The sequence below is a fragment of the Mercenaria mercenaria genome, chromosome 18, assembly GCF_021730395.1.
Source record: "Mercenaria mercenaria strain notata chromosome 18, MADL_Memer_1, whole genome shotgun sequence".
Lineage (NCBI taxonomy): Eukaryota > Metazoa > Mollusca > Bivalvia > Venerida > Veneridae > Mercenaria > Mercenaria mercenaria.
The window spans coordinates 58,427,021-58,447,997 of record NC_069378.1 but is presented as its reverse complement, the minus strand read 5'-3'; the positions used below and the strand labels follow the sequence as shown (position 1 = coordinate 58,447,997).

Genomic DNA, 20,977 nt, shown 5'->3' with positions numbered 1-20,977 from the left:
ACGCCAATTAAATTATTCTAGAAGCAAAAGTACGACACAGCATAGTTTCACTAAGTAGCAAATCTTGTCATATTATTCCAACAACATTTTATGTTACCACTTCTACAGTGTTATACACGTGATTAGTTAGTTTTTATCCATATGCAGAAGTCTTTACGTATCTATTTTTCTACTTCTAAAGTTCTGTTGCAGCTATTTTCTGCCTTGTCAATACATGTATAACCTTTTGAAAGTAAAATTAACAAATTTTATATGAACTAGGTGTGTTTCTAGGATTTTTACGATTAGGAAATATGCCCACTTTAGTTTTGTTCATGCATTTACTGGGTTCCATTCCTGCTTTTACATAATCATTAAGTTGATATTTGACTGTCTGTATACCCTAAGTGTTGCGTTTGTCTGTCGACAGGTAGTAATTATCTTAAGTTATATGTAACACTTTCGTTCGTTCATCTTTTGAGAAATTTATTCAAGTATTCGACATTTGTATTTGAGTATGTAGGAGGAAGAATAACCGAAGGGCATGTCTTTTGATGTCTCAGACTTCAAGGCAGCTGCTTCTGTATATATTACATTGGTACCCTTAACGTTACAGTGCATATTCATTAACGTTAATCACTCTTATTCGTAATTCCAATTTTACGGAACGTCATATCATCAGTTTTTACAAGCGGTTATCAGCCCAACGCTTAGTTAACTAAATCTTTGTATCACAAAATAAATTACTGAACTGAATGGCCGTTTCGATTTCGGTCTACAATGCACAAACATTTTTATGTGAACAATTTTACTAATAGGCCTAGATACAGAACAGCAACCTGCTTAATTTGAGTCAATGAAATACTGTTTACTCTTGCTGCTAGTATTAGGTGTCCATACAACAGAGGATGCCTGTAACAAATCGCATTTCCAAAAAGTAGTACTAGAATTAGTCGAATGTTAAATTGTTGTGTAAATGGACAACATATTGTAACTGAAAAACAGTCAGGCGAAATGATTCCTGCTATATATAGTAATTAAGAAATCAAGTTACTGAAGAAGGCATGTATCAGCTTAACCCTTATTGCTAAATTTCTATAATGAACTTGTCCATCGTTCAAGTTGGACTGTACCATTAACTGTAAAAAAGGGGTGCTTGCCGAAAATACTGACTGAATGGCGAACAGTGCAGATTTTGATCAGACTTCACGGATGTGTCATGATCTACACTGGTCGCAAAGCAGAATCAATTGTGTCCAGCATAATAAGGGTTAAATCGGATTTAACATAATCAAAATACATATACCGGCAGACAGTTGTATAAATATTACATGTTTCTACTTATACTTTTGAGAATGTTTGGGTTTGAGATTGAGGTTTGGTTGCGGGCATCATTTACCGGTTTAAGCAACCCAGTGATGTTCTGCTACTTCTGATGACTGTTCCTAGACAATTTCCCATTGTGTTCCATTATTAGTTTGTTTGGTATTTGTTGTCTGACTGGGTTTACTTTGGCCATGTCGTTTTGTAGTTTTGGCCATGTAGTTTTGAGTAAATTTCCACAAATACACTTCTTTAGGGTTTTGTTTCATGGAAGCTGCCTTTTTTGAAGCTTGGTTCATCCTACTGCATCTTTTGTCCTTATATTCTCTTTAAAATTTGCTTTTATTTTATTAAATAAGATTTAATCATTTATCTTATTTTGCCTTGATGTTCTATTCTGTTGTATCGTTTAAACAAATTAACTCCCATCGTGGTGAAATAGCAAGCAAGGCAGTTTATGATCAAATGTTATTACAAAAACGGTTAAATATTGACAATCATTCAACTATAGATTTAATACTTTCATATGAGAAAATATTGCATTTTGAGATTTTTATTTTTTATTATTTTTCACATTTAACATCAAAGAGAATGGCATGAATAGATTCAGGAACGCGAAAGTAGAAATTATACATACTATTTTATGCAGTTCAGTTGGTTTAAGTGTTTACCATACAAGATGGTTGATCACGCTTGCCACCTAGTGAAGATATATATCAGTTTTATAAATGTACATACCAAAGAAATTTGTTCACATATTGTTTGTTTAACTGAGATTTTCTCAACATGCTGACGCTATCATGTCCATGGTAATTAGAATTGTTTGTGCAAGGTTTTGTGGTAATGCAACTGGTTGATTTTTGAATATAAAGTTGCTAGACTCTGCCGCCGTCATAATGTATGTTCGAATCCTGGCTTCTGCTTACATAACTTTTTAAAGTGGTCACTTCATTTTTACAATTTTTTTTTTTAATTTTAATTTTTCACTGTGTAATAAAATTCTATTTGCTTATGACTCAAAACAGATTTAAGGATTAAGGGCAAAGGACACAATAAATTTACATTGATAAGTTTTGTATCTATGTAAAATATGTGCGTATACAAGGACACTGAAGCTTATAGTTTAAAACGCGTTGCCAAGTTAAGAGATTGAGAACGTTAAAGTTATTAGTACCACAATTTGGCCTTTTGAAATGTACGGCAGCATGCTATATATCATATTTAGGATTTGTTAAATAGCATTCCGCTTAAGCCATTACAAGGGGCCCATCTCGTAAGAAGTACTTCCAAATATGTTTGATTTTGTTAATATCTTTCTGAATATCTTTTATTGTATATTCTAGTTCTTTGGGATAATGGTGTCCAGTCCTTGTTTATGTGTTAAGAGTTCCACTTCAGCCGATGCAAGGGATCTGAGAAATGTTGAACATTACATTACAATTATTCTCAATCCTTCTTGTTAATATCTTTCTTGACCAAGTGTTGCTTTATTGTCTGGTTCTTTGGGATCAAGGAGTCCAGTCCATGTTCATGTATATAAAGTTTCATTAAGCTGCAGCTATTATAAGGAATTCGTTCGCTATTATTTTCCTTGATTGCATTCTATTTTTCCTACGAATCTTCTTACAGTTTTGATTAGTCATATTAAAACCATCAAAAGAAAAAGTTGATATAATATAATAGCATGTGTTATTTAATGTTTCTTCCACAATTTATGTTTTGACAGATAGGAAATATGTTACAATGTAATGTAACTTATGTAACAGTTAAGTAAAGTGTTTTGATTTTGCCTGGCTTTTGAATAATTTTATCGATTGATCGTGTTAACATACAATTTATACTTTCAAACTTATGTTAACGAAGATAAGATATTTTAATTTTCGAATACTTTTTGTACGCTCTGTATGACTTTTCAATGCAAAAGAAAACAGTAATATTTCAGTTTTGTTTTTTGATCACTGCCAAGTATGATTACACACCATTTGTTTAAACTAGACTTGAAGAAACATATTTAACTATTTGAAAAATTTCGCATTTTAAAAACTATAATTTCATAATTTACAAAGATATCTGCCAAGTAAGATCATTCACCTTTTGTTTAAACTTCGTACATTAACTACTTGAAAATTTCGCATTATCAAAACTATATTATCTTAACCTTAAGCCTGCTGTGAGCAAGTGATTCTGCTTTTGCGACCAGTGCAGACCAAGATCAGGCTGCACGTCTGTGCAGGCTGATTATGGTCTGCATTGTTCGCTATTCAGTCAGCAAATTTTCAGTGAACATCCCTTTAAATAATGAACGGTATTGCTCAAATGGAATGATGGACCAGTCCATTTTAGAAATTTAGCAGGCTACAGGTTAATCTGCAATGGCAGTGACCTTTGTTATCATTAGACATAAAATAGATCTACTAACTTTTTGTTTTATTTTATACATGTAATTTCAAACGTACTATTGTGGGCTGGCATTAGGTTATAGGAAACGAAAGAGACTAAATATCTTCCTGTGATAATGTTGTACAAATATTTGAAAATCCAATTAGTTTATACTAATTCATTTAAGGCAATTGTGAAACAAGTTCCATGACATGTATTAATCACTCTCTGTACCTCATTTCTGATGGAAATTATCGCCACGATGAGTGTCAAGCAAGGGATCTGCTGGTACCATTCTTCATATCTTTAGTATGACACAACAAAGGATCGAACCCCGACGCCCCGCACTCGAAGCGGACTCTCCATCACTAGGTTATGGAGGTGATGATTTAATTTTTAACGATTGACGTCATAGTCGTATGAGATAAGTCAGTTTTGCAATGTATTTAGGAGACAATATTACTTTCTCAAAGACCTAAGGTTTTCTGACAAGTACAACTTCAACATAAATAAGAACTCTCAGCTGCAGCTTTATAATTTCATCAATACTGTTTTCGAACTCTGCTGGTAATAAATCACTTTGTATGCATTATGTTACACTGCAGTCGTATGGTTATATGTCAAATGTTTATATAGCTAATAGAAGCACATGGAAAGTCTTTTTTAGGTATTATGTTTTTCTTCAGAACTTTTATGAATAAGAGGTTTAACTTATCACAGTTTTGAATTATTACTTCATTTACATTTCATATAGATTTATTAGATATTATTTTAATTAGAATTTGTTCGCATTTTTGCTGCGTTTGTATATCAATTCTATTTTGCACTTCGGGTCTCTCTATTAATTTATCACGTTATTCACGTGAATTATGCCTATATATAGTAACATTGAATATTATAAAAGTGGACGGCTACAATCTGCTCCCGTCCTCATCTTCAGTTCCGCGTGTGTCACTTATTACCAAACAATTATTCTAATATTCTTGTCTTTGTTAAAACACTCTTACGATAAAATGACGTCACGTTAACGTGCGGTGACGTCAAAGTTTTTATTGCGACCAAGAAAGAGCGCTTCTATATTTTATCTACTGTTTTAGATTAAAGGCATATTAGAATCGAAATAATTTACAGCAAAACCGTGTTTTAACACTATTTATGCACTCGGACGGTAATACGTCGCACAAATAATTTCACTCGGGCTGCGCCCTCGTGAAATCATTACGCCCGACGTATAACCGCCCATCGTGCATAAATAGTGTTAAAGCACACTTTTGCTATAAATTATTTTTTAAATAATACTACCTATTTCTAGTTTTAAAAAGAATAAAGCCGCAAGAAGATCCTTTTGAATCAAAGAATTCAACCAAGCAAAGTAATAGCACACTTGGATTGAATTAGAGGTAACGAAATGTGCAATACCCTCCCATGCTTGTTTACGCAGGCTTGAACAGAACTCTATTATTCATAAACTGGAATGGGCTCTATGACCCAAGTTGCTAAAAAAACAAAACAAAAGTAAGTCTAAGGTATTGGTCGAGGTTTTACTAACTCATGTGTAATTAGAACCCTTCCACTAAGACATGAATTTTCAATTTGGTCGGAAATTAGCTCAACAGCATGTCAAAATCACTTGCCAGAGTCTAAGGTAAGACAGTGTTCTATCAAATCACGCTTTTAACATGATTATGTTATATTTGTCTGACGGTACTGTACATATACAACGTGCAGCTTTTACACGAAACTATCGTTAATGGCGTGTGTTTTGTCTGAAATATAAATTAAATACAAAATGTTAAAAATTTAGTTGCTACCCTAGTATCATGCTTAAAGAAATAGGAAAAAGTGTGAAGCCATATGTCGCCCAACATTGCAAAAAAGTTGAAGGCTCGGTTTGATTGAGCCTGTCCATGAACAGTAGTAGAAATGGTAGCTGCCATCCATAACCTCTGACCACGAGTTGAGCAGAAATCAACATTTTATGCATGTAATAAATACAAAATGCTATTACCCTAGTTTCCGTTGAATTTTGGTTTCAAAATTACATAATAGATTAAATATTTGATACATAACTGAATAAAAGGTATTCATATATATTTAAAAAGATCATCAGCTGTTTTATTCCAGGCGTTCTTTGCAATCATTTTATGGGATATTTAAGCAAAAATATAAGATTATTTTTCTGCAAATATAAATTGCGAGTCTGATAGGACGGCGATTATTGTCGTCTGCCTATTTGTATATATTTCATATTTGTATATTGTGAATGCCTATAAGTCAATCAATCAAGCAATAAGCTTGCGTATTACTCACTCATTTCTGTTCTTCAATTTTTTCCCTAAAATAGTTCCTCCTTCCAGCCTCTCTTTCGAAACAAAAATTAGAATTGTACCAAATCTTCTTAGCTACAGCAACTAAATCATAATTTTATCGGACGCGCCTCCCACCCCTATATCAATACGAAGAATGGGTATGTAAGATGTCTTTTAAACAGACGAAATGCATGCTATTTAACCCTATATTTCTGTAATGGACTGGTCCATCTTTCAATTTGGACAGTACCACTTATTACTCAAAGGGGTTTTCACTGAAAATTTACTGACTGAATAGCGAACAGTGCAGACCATGATCAGACTGCACGGATGTGCAGGCTGATCTTGGTCTGCACTGGTCGCAAAGGCAGAATCATCTGCCGCCAGCATGCTAAGGGTTAAGAGTGTTAAAATCTGATATCAAATATATGGAACTTTATAAGGCGCACATCTAGTAGAAAAGGAACTTTCCAAAATACCCCGGTTCCTACTTTTTTTGCTAGAGGACTTGAGTTTTGCGTTGCACTTTTCATTGCCTCTCTCGTAATCAAGCAATCCGAATTCGCTACTTAATATTGTAGTTGTCTGCATTATATTCTTCTACAGATGTTAGGGGGTGGTTTCGTGCGTTGCACATTTCATTACCTCTGTTGGACAGACTCATTCAAACCGAGTCGGCTGTTTTTTCTCTTGACTGCGTTTTATGTTTTCAAAGGATTTGCTTCTAGATTTTCTTCTCTAAAACTAAAACAGTTATCATAATTAGACAAAATATTAGTCTAGGAAAAAAACTGTTCTAAGTCTTGACAACTCATAGGAGTTTTTCAATATATTTATAGGGAATTAGAAAACATGTTTGCTATGACCAAATATAGTTTATTTTGACAGAATGACCTGCTTAAAGAGCGTCATGTTATCCAGCGGAAGTTGTTTAAATAAACCTGCATTACTTTACTATAAGTATTATTATTATTATTATTATTATTATTATTATTATTATTATCTAATGACAGGGTAAGAGTGAGGATGGGTGTGCACCATGAACCGGTTTAAGCTCCCCAGTTGTGTTTTTGCCACTGACCGCTCCAAGGCGATGCCCCACTGTGTTCCTTTATTGGTTTGTTTTGTCCTCGTGGGTTTTTTTTTATGTGAGTGTATGTGTTATAAATGTGCATATCTGCGTGCTGTCGGTTTCGTTTTGGGGAGGCTGCGTTTTTGAAACTTTGCATTCCCTGTGTGATATATATCCTTGTTTTTTATCCCCTTTTTTGTTCACATGTAATGAATTTTCAGTTTAATGCAATTCACGGAGAAACATGAAAATCATTGACATCACTCTTTCGATAAAGTTTCAAATATCTTTTGAGTTTTTGATAAAACTGATGTAGGTGTTTAATTAGGTCGCTTTGAATTTTGCAGGGATCATGAGTTTGTTTCCAACCATTTATAAAATAAGTGTTTGAAACTTTAAATATATATTATTTTCATCCTCAAATACATGTACGCTTTATTAACTACGATATCATTTTCAACTGCATATTTTATGTATATGATGATGTACTGATAACAAATCAAAACAGAATCCATATTCTGTTCTGCATTTCCCCCATAGGTTCAACCTATGATTAAAATACACCCTTTGGACAGGAGTTACCAACCTACTTTAACATTAATAACAATACTTAATTTCAACCCTCCCGTCTCTGTGCCGCAAAGGTACATCAGTACTGGATAGTAAATCAGTTTGGTACAAATTTACTTTTAAACAAATTTACTATAAATAAATCATGGCAGGGTTTTCTACAAATTACCTTTAGACAGTAACAGTGGGACTTTAAACCGGATGGCGACAAAACGCGATTAGATGGATAAATTTCCACTTCAGTGTATGAATACTGTTCCGGTATGAATTAAGTGGAGTCAATCTGCTCTTGTGCATTCTGAATTTTGTATATCCAGACAGTTATTTGACTTTTTTTATGTCGTTTTAAGAGATGGTATTCTATGAAGGCATTCCGTAGCCTTCCACGATATGAATGTGTATGAATATATTCTTAGGCTACTTGTCATAAAAACACCGCTAATATATACTGAACGCCTTTTAAACATCTAAGAGAAAGTGTGATACTTGACATGTGCATAAAACGGTATTCAAACTTTTTTACACGTTACATCGAAAAGTGAACTAACAGGAAAACGTTATTAGCTGAGAGAATGACCGAAAATTTTAGAAGTTTTAGGACTATGTTTCCGCATAAATCTTTTCAACTTTTTAATTAATTGATGATGTCACAGAAAATTTTAAATATAGTTTAACTTGATTCGAATGTACTTATTTTCTGGTACTTTAAAAAGTCAATGTATAAACTTTGTATTTTTAAGAATATATCTCAGAACTTTAAATGTGTAAAATTTAAAAAATAAACAAACAGTATTCATCAACAATCAACCCATATATATAAAAGTACCGAAAGCAGAGACATCCGCATGGAACCTTCATTGATACACGGAGTGCAATTTACTTGCGGAGAACAGGTTTGTACTGGTACAGAATCCAGGAACACTAGTTAGGTAACTGCCCGCCGTTACATGACTGAAATACTGTTGAGAAACGGCTTTAAACCCAAAACAAACAAACAAACAAACAAACAATTCCATAATTATCGGCGTATGGTCCCCAGTTAGAATAACAGGGCTTGCGCTTATTGAGAAAACAATAAGAAGAACAAAAAATAGAATTTAGATATGGGGTCTGAGGTTATGGAGTCTAATACACGTAATAAAAGCCACTGTTCAGACAATAGTCATTTTAATTTTAATTTTTGTCGTTTACGACAGTAACATAACCATAGAGAATCCACCAGTTTCACAGTAAATTATATGGGTCATGTTGATATAACATTGTTACTCGTCTGTCGCGGTGAAACTTTGAATACATAAAAGACATTTTCGTCATAAGTTATATAAATATTTCAATATGACCAAATCATACATAAGGCCAGACGCGGTTTTATACTAAACAGCAATTCATTTGTTGAGACAGTCCAGGGGAGATTTTAGTATCCTTAAGTTGATATAAACCTTTTTTTTTGCAGGGAAGCTCGTGTATCATTACGAAGACTGAATTCTAATGAACTGTAGAATGACGAAGCAGTAATTTTGATATTCTACGTTTATCTTGGTACTACGCAGGAATTCAAACTTATAGTGCTTTTACATGTAATATAAACCTGTAAGAAAATCCTTTTATAGCATATAACATGTCCAAGCAAAATAATAGCGGACTCGGTTTAGATCAGTCATGAGTGGTTATGAACACGCAACACCGCTCACGCCCCTAGCACCGGCTTAAGCGGAACTCTTCTGTTTCATAAATGACCAATGAATTGACTCTATGATCCGGAACGACCAGAAGTAATAACAACAATAATTCTTATTAACCTGTATATTCGGGCCTAAAAGAAATTGATAATAATAACGATAACAAGTCCAGGAACATATGTCCAGTAGGCAAAACTATAGAGAAACGCACGGTCTCCCCAAATCAAAACCTTAAAATATTGTATATCAGCCTTTTATACGATTATTTAAATCTAAGTCCCTCATTAACACATTAGTTTTAAGTTAGTTATTATAAATGTTACAAATGCTTTACGAGTAGACATATACCTTTACATTTTCTTGAAAGGCATTTTTTTTACATTACTTACTTTTATCAATTAAAACTGTCTACAATTTATTATGAATATTGCCTTTGATGTCGCGATTTTAAGCCGTCCGTAAAAGATTTTAAGAACGATCGAGTATCGCACTTGCCTCCTAATTGGACACCTGTAATGTTTTTCCTAGACCCAGACTACACTACACAAGTGACTCATATATATCACAGCCATCTATCTTAATCAATTAATAAATAACACATGACACTGAGATCTATATTGGAGTTAACAGACAGTTACACAAGACCTGTTTCCAGTAATACGGCTGCTCACTATCTGCAATTGGACCTCCGTGCAATGTATAATTTGCTATATTATACCAAGAAATGACAAACATGGGACAAATAAAATATTAAATGTTTCAAAAAAAATATTATTATCATTATTATTTGTATTATTATGCTTATGTTATTCCTACGAGTAAATGAAAGCCGTAACGGTGTCAGGAAACAAGTGAGCATGTAGATGATAATGTTACTGGACATTAAAACAATATGCGGTCAATACACTGTATTATAGAAGAAAATACGACACATTGGAAACAATATGCGGTCAATATACTGTTTTATAGAAGAAAATACGACATTTTGAAAACAATATGCGGTCAATATACTGTTTTATAGAAGAAAATACTAAATATTCTGCTTTATAGACGAAAAAATACGACATATTGTAAACAATATGCGGTCAATATACTGTTATATAGGGAAAAATTCGATATATTTAATAAAGTGAAAATATGAAGTTATTTTGATATTAACTGTCAAAACTTAATGATATAGAAGATAGATATACTTACCACCACAGTCCAATTATATTGGCGGGAAACATCAAGTAGAAGTATAGACATACATAGAAACCTTGTTTTCTCATTTTAACACTTCACTATAGTGTTTTGTCTGATATAAGTTTTTTGTCCAAGTAGATGAGAAAGAATTTCACCAATCATTTTTATTACATATTTTCCATCATGTCTCCATCTATTGTAATCCTTATTTTTTTCAATAACCTCACACACTGATAATATTCAACCTCTTGATTTTTTTTTTGCACAATTACAGAATGATCTTTCTCATTACATTCCTAACACTTTGTGTCTCCACTTTGGAAATCTGTACAACTATTTACATTGATTGCTTCAGTAACTGTCATAATATATCATAAGTTTCTATTCATAACATAATATATCATAAGTTTCTATTCATTTATTTATATATCATATAGTTTTGGAAAACGTTTCCATTGTCTATTGCCACTTGAGGGGTATTGCAGGCAGTTCTTCTGTTCCGTGTTACATTCCTTCATCGAAGCTGTGCCAAAACCACTTTTGAGACCACCAAATGTAACATTAAAAATCAAGTGCCTCTCGCGTGTCAACTTTTTCCAACACACATTAATGATAAATTTAAACGGTAACCACACAGAAAAAACAAAACGCTTGTAGGTAAATGCTATTAACAGGTGGGTAAAATCTACGATAAGATATTCCCTAAAACGATAATTCAAAATCGTCCATAGTTCCAATGTTTTGACTGGCAGACGTCATATTGTATTAACATCAGACACTTTAAGTCATTGGACGCAATTACTGAATTACAATTTCCTGCACGTGAAAAAGATTCTTTCTCCCCTATCTGCGTCCATGTCAAACAAAATGTACACTAGCAAATGAAATATATCTAATTCAAGTTACTCCTTTTTTAAACAGAATGCGTCATATGTCTACTATGTATCCGATAGCCTTGCAGGAAAAGTATAACAAATTATATTCAAATAAGTCTTCTGATGTATCAGATTTGCTTTTTGAAATTCACTATTTATTTCAAAACAAAACCTGATTCAGCCACTGCTTTGCTTCTACATGCTTTTATTGCGTGTAAAAATAAGGTGTGAATTAAATCTGAAACAATCATGACAGTGTAATTTAGAAAGTATCCCACCTAATCTTTATACGGGTCACCTAGTGCGGGGAAGATGCTCCTGCTTAAATTGACACCGGGCCAAGACAGCATTGGCTTAGACAACTTATAAAGCATGAGCTACTTTTTTTCTTGAAAATTCTGCTGCAGTTTTGATCGTCGAATTTAAGTAGACCATTAATAAAAGCACTAATTCCTATCATGTAGTCCTAAAGCTTGCCTCCAACAGCGACCTGTCTCGGAGCAAATGGGAAGATTTATTTACGTAGATCTAATTTGTGTTCTAGACTTAGATTTGGTATGTGCTCAGGTGGTTATTGATCTCCACATAAAATTTTATAAACCTTATATTTAGCGAAATATTGCTTTGGTTATAGATGTGAAATTAGTTTGCTTCGACAAAGTATATCAGGTACTTTGAATCATGCTATCCTCTGATCCATATATTCTAATTGCGTACTTTCTGACTTTTATATATGTTAATACGGTTTAAATTCCAGTGATAAATAGTTATCTCCTTTCAAAACAACATTGTTTCACTTTTGTCCGGTATAATCCTGATTTGGAGAAGAATTTCTATGCGTCTGTCTTATATAAAATCTGAAATAACTCCTTGATTCATTTTCCAAGAATTCAAAACTTATATCTTTTGTGTGATGTTTGTGTCTATGCTGTCTACTATTTCAGAGAATGTGTGTTTTTAAATTATCCAAATGCGTTGCCGAATACAAAACTTTGCATCCTTCGGTGCTAGAGGATAAAATATAGTACATTCTAATGGTGTATGATAGTTCATATCCTATCCTTATTCCGACGATGATATGTCTTCTGACTCCTAGCATTTTATATTTATCCAAAGACGCATGAGTAATATTTACACAATGTCTTTACATCCACCTAAATGGTAAATTAAAGTCTCCGCACAAATCTGATATTTCTGAATAAGCAATAATTTCAAAGTAAAACTTTATAACGATTTCCTCTTATTCCATTAAGAATATAGTGTAATATTACGCCATTATCAGATTTATATATTTCTTCTGTATATTTAACAACATTCATAGTCATGAAAATGTCTGCTCACTTATGCATTTCAGAGATAAACACTTCAAAATCAATTAGTAAACTATTACCAATCATATCCATTCATAAACTTAACAGTGTAATATTCCCATCATTTCATGTCATTTCGCAACAAATTGTTACGGAATTCAGACAGAAAAATATTCACCCGTTTATCTCTTAATCCCTAAATCTACCTAGACACAATTTTGTCTCTTGTTAGACAAAGTTACACCTCATTCACTCCTTGCAGATGTTCCCGAAACACAATCTTCCCCAACATGAAAGGAAAATCTGTAACCAAAACGTAGAAAGCGAATTTGATTGAATTAAATTAACTGTAAATATGTTAAATAGAAATAAAATCGCTTTTGCATTTTGTAGAGCCAAATCCGCAATGCATCGAACATGAAAATAGTATCGGGCTGTCATTTAATTGCATTCTTGTATAGTAACAATTTTAAAAAGATTTGAGACAGCATACCTTAAAATTAAACGTAGGTCTTATTTTTTGATGCGTTCTATTCAATTCGCATTTAACATTAACCGCTGACGTACCCAGGGGTGTAGTAGTCTTGTGTCATCTATGTGCAACCTCACCATAAGGTTATTTACAGAAGTAATCAACCTAAACCAATGATTTATTACTTCTGTGTTTGAAACAAAAATCAAAGCAGCTTTTTAAATAGCTGCACTTAATCAGGTTATTAGTAGGATTTATTTTAATAAAAAAAATAATACACCCCAACCCATAAATTATCAATCCATCCGCACTTAGTTTCATAGCCTGACGGCTGACTGCATCCAAGTTTGTTAAAAATGTAATTAGGGATATCGCCTTAAGGAGATATTAAAAGAAATGTTGTATGTATCGAACGTTTGATCTTGATGATCTTCCGATATACCCACACCTTCACTTGTCAAAAATTATTGCTATTGACAACATTAAAGAGGCCCTGCTGTACAATATTTAACAGTAACAAATGAACCAAATCATACTGAAAAATAGTAATGTTTTATTCTTTAAGATAGATATAATGCTAAAGTCTTTATTATGTCATTCCTTTCTTAAGATGTATAGCCATAAAGCAGAATAAACCATGAAGTATCTGTAGGTTAAATTCAATCAAAAAGTAAGATAAAAAAAAAATACTTACATAGAAATTTTGTTCGAGTTTCTGGTAAGCTTTATAAATGGAAACCACTATCTGATCCTAAATTCCAAATTTATGGCTTTCTGCAAAAAAGAAAGAGGAAAACAACTCAAAATGTTACTCAAATGCAACGGCGCTTGGATTATGAGGTGTGAAGCAATTTGTATTACCTGTCATGAACAGGCTCAATCAGACAGAGTCTGTATTATTTTGCTTGATTGCATTATATGCTTCAAAAGACCCTTCATATAGATTTTATTAACTATCACAACAGCAGTCTGTAAGTGCAGTATGACGGTCGTATAAGGTTTCCACGTATTTGTATTCAGTTTATTTAACAATTTCTAGGGTCTTTGGGATCACGTTATTCATTCAATAGCTCGCTTAAGCCGGTGCTAGTTTGCGTGAGGGTTATAGCGCTTTTCATTACCTCTCATGAACAGGCTCAATTAAACTGAGTCTGCTATTGGTATTATTTTTCTTGGTTGCATTCTAAGATTCCAAACGTCCTTCTTGTGGATCTTATTCAAGATTACAATGACATTGTGTATGTACATATGCAAAAATATTTCTTGGTTGCATTTTAAGATTCCAAACAGGTTATATAAACGTACAATTCCCAAGTTCGTGTGTTTTAACAATACCATGTATTAGGCTTTAAATTTTTACATTCTTGATACATGTATAGCTAAAAACTGTGTAAATGTGTACTTTTACACAAAAGTCTTTTACTAAAAGACTGGAAGTTTTTTTACCGAACGACTGTGGTTGCATGTCATGTAATTCCACAGACACAACAAATTTCTATATTTAGTAAGGTTAAATACATTTGATGAGGATTTTTTCCTAGATTTGAAGTAAATATCTTTGAATTATTTTAATTAAAAATGTGCATTAGATATCTCTAAAATTAAAGCATATGTCGTGCTACATGGCAGGTACTGTTGCATTATATCTAATTAAATCATATACATGTTTTATAAGATCCATATAGAACATACAGATCTTATTTAGTGTTCTCTTTAAGAAGTATCACCTACCTGAAATTAATGTTCTGTTTGTAAATCACGAGAGATTTTAATGCACTTCATTATCCAAAATATTCAAATACATAAGACAAAATGTTACAGTAAAAATTCAAATAGTTGTCAGGTTGTTACACTTTCTATTCCACAATAAATACTTTTTAAAAACAAAAATATTTAAACATATGTAATGTTGAACTTAACCATAGTATACAATGTACAAATGTTTGTTACTATCACATAGAGCATGCATATTTCACTAATTTACTTGATAAAGATGTTTATTTTACTCGCAGGAGGGGTCATTAGTTGCCCATCACATACCTGTCAAAACATTTAACGATATATCTGATAATAGGAAAGAGCTCAATAAGGTCAAACTACAATGACACGACATGTAAGGAACATATTAACAAACGAAAATATAACTTATAAACAGAATAAACTCATTCAGTTTAAAATTGAATCAAGCTTTATAAACACTTAGAGGTAAGAACAGAAATAGCCTTAAAATCAAAGGTTTAAATATAATTACCATAAAAGGAATACAACGAGAAAGGAAAATGTACTGCTAATAACACAAGTGCACTGGAAAACATTGAGCAAAGAAAATACATTTGTACATGTAATAACCGAAGTACGTAGAAAAACAATCAGCAAGTTAAACGACGTCTTATAACCAAATGGGTAGGAGTATATTGAGCATTCATCAAGTGCCGTGTGTCTACCGTGAAACTTTTCCACTTACAATAACTATTTCTGGTATTTTTAGATCATAGAGTCCATTCAATGGTGTTTTATAACAGAGTTGCTCTGAAGCCAGTGCAAGGTGTAGGGAAGTTGGCCTTTTCACTATCTCTCATGAACAGACTCAGTGTAACCATGTCTGCTATATTTGGTTTAGCTTTAATCTATGACTCCAAAGGATAGATTCATTTTTCGACTTGAGGAATTAACTATAACATCTTTTTATGGGAATGGCGGCGGGGAATGAATTGTTATTTTTGCTGCAGACAAAATGACAATAATTTTATATCACAATTTTAATTGTTTTCGGAATATACTGGTATATCATACCCTAAAAAGGCTTATTCCATAAGAACATCACAAATAATTTGTTTCTTTTTTTCTTTCTGTGATCAAAAGTGGAGTTTGATACAGATTTTAAAGTATATATAAATTCGTGGAAGAACATGAAACACCTAAGAAATATTTTCCTTTGTAATATAAATGCTGTGACGTCACGTCGTTGCGTGTGAAAATGCGCATTTAAGATAGCAAAACAATTGAAAACACACCACGAATTTTTTTACATGTATGCTTAATCTTTGTTTTATGCGTTAACACCAACCTTCATACGCGGCTATGCAACACGTGCAAATATTACACTGGGAATCTTTCAGTGGAAGGTATGTCTATCTTACGTTTAAACAAGAAATATTTGCAATTTATCACATGGTTCACGTCGTTTGAGTGAAACGAATCCATTACAATATTTTGGTATGACTCAAGTGTAATAGAGATTCGACGTTGTCGTCGTATGTTGGTTGAATGTACTTGGTCTATAATCGGTATAGATCGGAGAAATGTTGACGTTTAAACAGGAAAAGCTGATATGTGATACAAAGAATGTTTCATTTGTGCCTTTCCACAATGAATTTATTAAACTCGTTGAATAAAATTGATAACATGTTCGACAGAGCCTCGTATTTTATTATTTTATTCAACTCGTTTAATATATTCATAATTGAAAACCAATCATATAGAATCTTCTATATGTGTAACAAATTTGGTCTTTTGCAGTTTAATGAAAATGAATATATTCACATCGAATGGGCCTCTAAACCACGTTTTAGTATATGTGTAACGGCTGTTTTTCGCCAATGAATGCAAGGGGACTCTTCCTCGTCTTCATTTTATGCTAATCCCTTTGTTTTACATAACATACCGCGTGTTTATAGATGCAGGGCGATGTTGTAACGAATTTCTTACTTTGACCTTAAAAGTTTGATAAAAGATAAAACAGTCAAGAAGTAAAAATTAATGCAGTAAATGAATCAGTATTTTGCCCCTAAGCAAGAGTATGTTGTTGATGTATTGAAATTTATACAAGTTCAAAATGAAAATTACTAGTACGACTTGTAGGAGAAACTATTTTAGATGTTTGTGATATATTGACGAATAATTCATGACACATGTTCACTATCTGGTTCATCTTTTTTTTACCCTTTTTGACTTAACTGACACCTTTTCGTATAATAAAAAAGTATAATATGTACTTTTCTTTACAAATGTCTACTAATAAGTGAAGGTGAAAGTATGATACAAATCTTCGGATAAGAAATGAAAAGTCATGACCTAATTTTTAAGCTAAATCCAAAGTAAAAAGAATTAAAAAAAAATAATATGAGCAAGTATTAAAGCATTTGAATTTCATTAAAGGGCATGCCTTTGGCTAAATGATCTTTTTTTTTAACTGAAGTTTGGTCATATTTTAAACACAAGAGCTACATTAAAATGCTAATTCAAAACAAAAACATGTCTGAAATGGGAATCAAACCCGGTTTGCCTCGGCAATAAAACCTTTCTTACCATCTTTACCAATACAACACGGAGGAATAGGTACTTAACAATGTCATATAAAGCTTTGTAATTAAGGACGTATACCTTTAATACCCGAATACAAACGCTTTTCAATTTTAAATGGAAAACAACTTATTATAACCATCATCTGTTTTAATCAGTAACTACGTCTCTTTCAATACCGAGAATCATAATATTTTTTTTTTCGGTGAATCGTTGAAATGAAATACACGTATATAAAACCATTAATATTGGTGGAAGACTAGTTTTCGTTGTTAACTTTATGGTTTTATCAGTCCTTGATATTGAATTCCGTCGTACACTTAAACGTTCCATTTGGCTATAAAACTTTATGCGCCCCGTGTGGTTCTGGGACGATCTGTGTATGAAAAAAATTGGAACTACTGCCTTGCATGATCGTAAGAGGCGACTAATAGGGTCATAACACTTGGTTTTGCTGTAACTCTGTGAATCCAGCAGGTATGCAAATTTTGATTCCATACCTCATGTTTTTATTTCAATGTAAATGAGATGTGAAACCAAAATTTGTAGTCCTGTTTTGGCGCCATATAACCTATACTGTGTTGGTGCGCCGTAAAACCCAAATATAAAATATAAATAAAATTTCATTCACATGAAATTATACCATGTTACAGTATATTTGGTAATTTCACAGTAAAAATACTTACTATATTTGTCACTTTTATGGAACTATAAATGCGTTAAAAGATGACCAAAATGAATGAAAAATCATTAAATCAAAAGGCAATATGTGTTCTTTTCATGTAATATTATGCATTTTAATATGCTTGTCTCTGTTAAAACACTCTTACGCTAGAATGACGTCACGTTAACGTGCGGTGACGTCAAAAATTTTGTTGCAACAAAGAAAGAGCGCTTCTATATTGTATCTACTGTTTTAAATTAAGGACATATTAGAATTGAAATAAATTATACCAAAAGAGTGTTTTAACACTATTTATACACTCAGGCGGTAATACGTCGTACAAATAATTTCACTCGGACTGCGCCCTCGTGCAATTATTACACCCGACGTATAACCGCCAATCGTGCATAAATAGTGTTAAAGCACTCTTTTGCTATAAATTATTTCTTAAGTAAAACCTGTATTGAGCAGCTGGCCAAGGGAAACACACAATGCGGCTGCTTAAGGCAGGTGGGCGCTTGAGTCCAATAGCAATAAGAGCAAAAGATCACGTTTCTGACTGTTAAAGTCAAGTGGTTGTTCAATACATGTGACTGCTAAGGCAAACTGTGAACCGTAGACATATATACAGCCGGTAATGTAGCTATGTGTCCAATAAGGTCTATTAAGAAACATACACCAAACAAGAATATGAACAAGGTACTGGACAGTCTAAAGATGTGATACATGTTACTTAATACATAATAAACTGCATAAAGACCTTATTTGGAAGCATAGGAGGCAACCAAGTAATTTTGGGTTTAACTGCGTATGTTCATGAAAGGTAATTAAAAGGTACATCGCCTATCACGCCCTCTATTGCCGCCTAATATGGAACTCTTTTGTGCGGATCAATGGCCCCAAAGGACCAACAATAAAAACTTTAAAAAAAAAATCAAGAATGAATACCCAACAGGAGAAGTCACGTTCCAAAACGCAGCCACTAGCACGCGGACGTGCATGCGACCATCACATGCACTCACACAAAGAAAACACACTAGGACAAAACGAACAAATAAACTGACACATTGGGGTACCGCCTAGGAGTGAGTGGTTGGCGGCAAAACCACCATTGGGGAGCTTAAAACGGATTGTGGTGCACCTAACCACCATGTTCCGGTCAGGACAGAGTAAATAAAAGTTATAAACCCTAACATACGCAACAACATTGACTCCAAGTATGCCGAGACAAAAGTGATTGTCATACACCTGGTGCTGACAATTGAAGTTGGTCAATATGAAATATGTGGCGGGTCTGCACAAACTTTCATATTCACTATAATTATATTACGATACACATATATTTGTCAATGATACACTTCTTTTTATTTCACAGAAACTGAACACTGATTAAAGCTAAAGCAAACGTACCCCTAGTCAATTTCAAAAATCTCTAAATGCATAAGCAGATAAACATGCTATAGGGACCCTTCCAGAATTTAAGGACTCACATTTTATATTTTTATATATTTATTATTCAACATGAACTCTATCATACGAAATACATATGGCAAGCATATAAACTTGAATTATTTCTGAGGGACACATTTTCAAATTAAAGAAACAAAATTTTGAAGAACTAATTGGTCAGATAAAACACTAGAACACGAAATTATTTACTTTTTGAAGTAGGACCGGCATTTCCATTTGAAGCAGATATTGATTATATATCAAAAACAAGTTTAAAGAAAGAGCTTATACTCAAAATTTTAACTAGAATTATATTAACATAATGTAGAGAATAATGCAATCTAAACATTATATTAAGCTAAAGTAATTCCTATTTTCAGAGGCAGTTAGTGTCATATACAAAGGCAACAGAAACAACATTAGTGACCACATTTAACATTCAAAAGTATATACAAAGTTACATTGAAAACATTGATCGAATAGTACACATTAGAAACCGAAAGAAGTGAATAATGCTAAAAACCGAAACATTAACTAAAAACCAGGCTATCCCAAATTTCATAACCAATTAGTAACTGATACAAAAAACAGTAGACACATGCTGGTTTCTTGGAACATTCCGGAACTTAAGCCTATCTTGTTCTGATATATCTTTCTTTTTTTTCAGGAGAAATCACTTGTTTTCTCATCTATCGATCCACCGATACAATCATATAATTTTGCTTGATAGGTTTTCTATGAATGTACTCAGACAAGTTTATGACTAGGCAACATTTATTTCATATAGATCACTAGTTTAAGGTATTACTCACGGCCAATTCCTACAAACAAGTTGTTATTTGCAATAAAAAACGAATATGGAGGATTATACAGAATAATTTGGTATCATAAAATTGCTGTGAATCACATGCGTTGATTTTTAACATATGTTAATTGCTACCGTAATTTCATCCTTGTAAAAGAAGTATCAGTCACTAGAGGTTAATGAGGAAACGTTTTTTGGTAAATACCTTATCATAGTTATTGCAAATCCCCTTAAATTATTTTCATGTTTTGTTTTGAAACACAACCGGTTTAATAACTTCATTTGATATGAATATAAAAACGTAACTACTTAGAATTGTTTTCTTAGCCCCTAGCCTGCTGGCGGCAAGTGATTCTGCCTTTGCGACAAATGCAGACCAAGATCAGCCTGCACTGTTCGCAATTCAGTTAGTATCTGTTTGTTAAGCACCCCTTTTAACAGTTCTAAAAATGATACTGTCTAAATTTAAAGATGGACAAGTTCATTATAGAAATTTAGCAGGGTAAGAGGTAATATTTCAAGACGTATGAAAGGTAAAATAAGAGAAATTTGAGACATATTTTTGTTAGGTAAAATGTATAAATTTTGTTTGTAAAATTTATAA

At 32.8% G+C, this 20,977-nt stretch overlaps 1 protein-coding gene and 1 long non-coding RNA gene across 3 annotated transcripts in view; one reads left to right on the top strand and one right to left on the bottom strand.

Annotated features, from left to right (window-relative positions):
• The window catches only part of LOC123537827 (protein Wnt-6-like), a 61,873-nt gene that overhangs the window by 23,748 nt on the left and 17,148 nt on the right, over nt 1-20,977 (bottom strand). For both annotated transcript variants that reach the window (XM_053530254.1, XM_045321671.2), the window contains exons 2-3: nt 13,848-13,927; nt 10,509-12,984 (exon numbers count right to left, since the gene is read on the bottom strand). In XM_053530254.1, the coding sequence (XP_053386229.1) occupies nt 10,509-10,582 (74 nt within the window). In that variant the 5' untranslated portion in view covers nt 10,583-12,984; nt 13,848-13,927. The remainder of the gene's footprint in view (nt 1-10,508; nt 12,985-13,847; nt 13,928-20,977) is intronic.
• The window catches only part of LOC123537828 (uncharacterized), a 43,948-nt gene that overhangs the window by 12,587 nt on the left and 10,384 nt on the right, over nt 1-20,977 (top strand). The window lies entirely within an intron of this gene.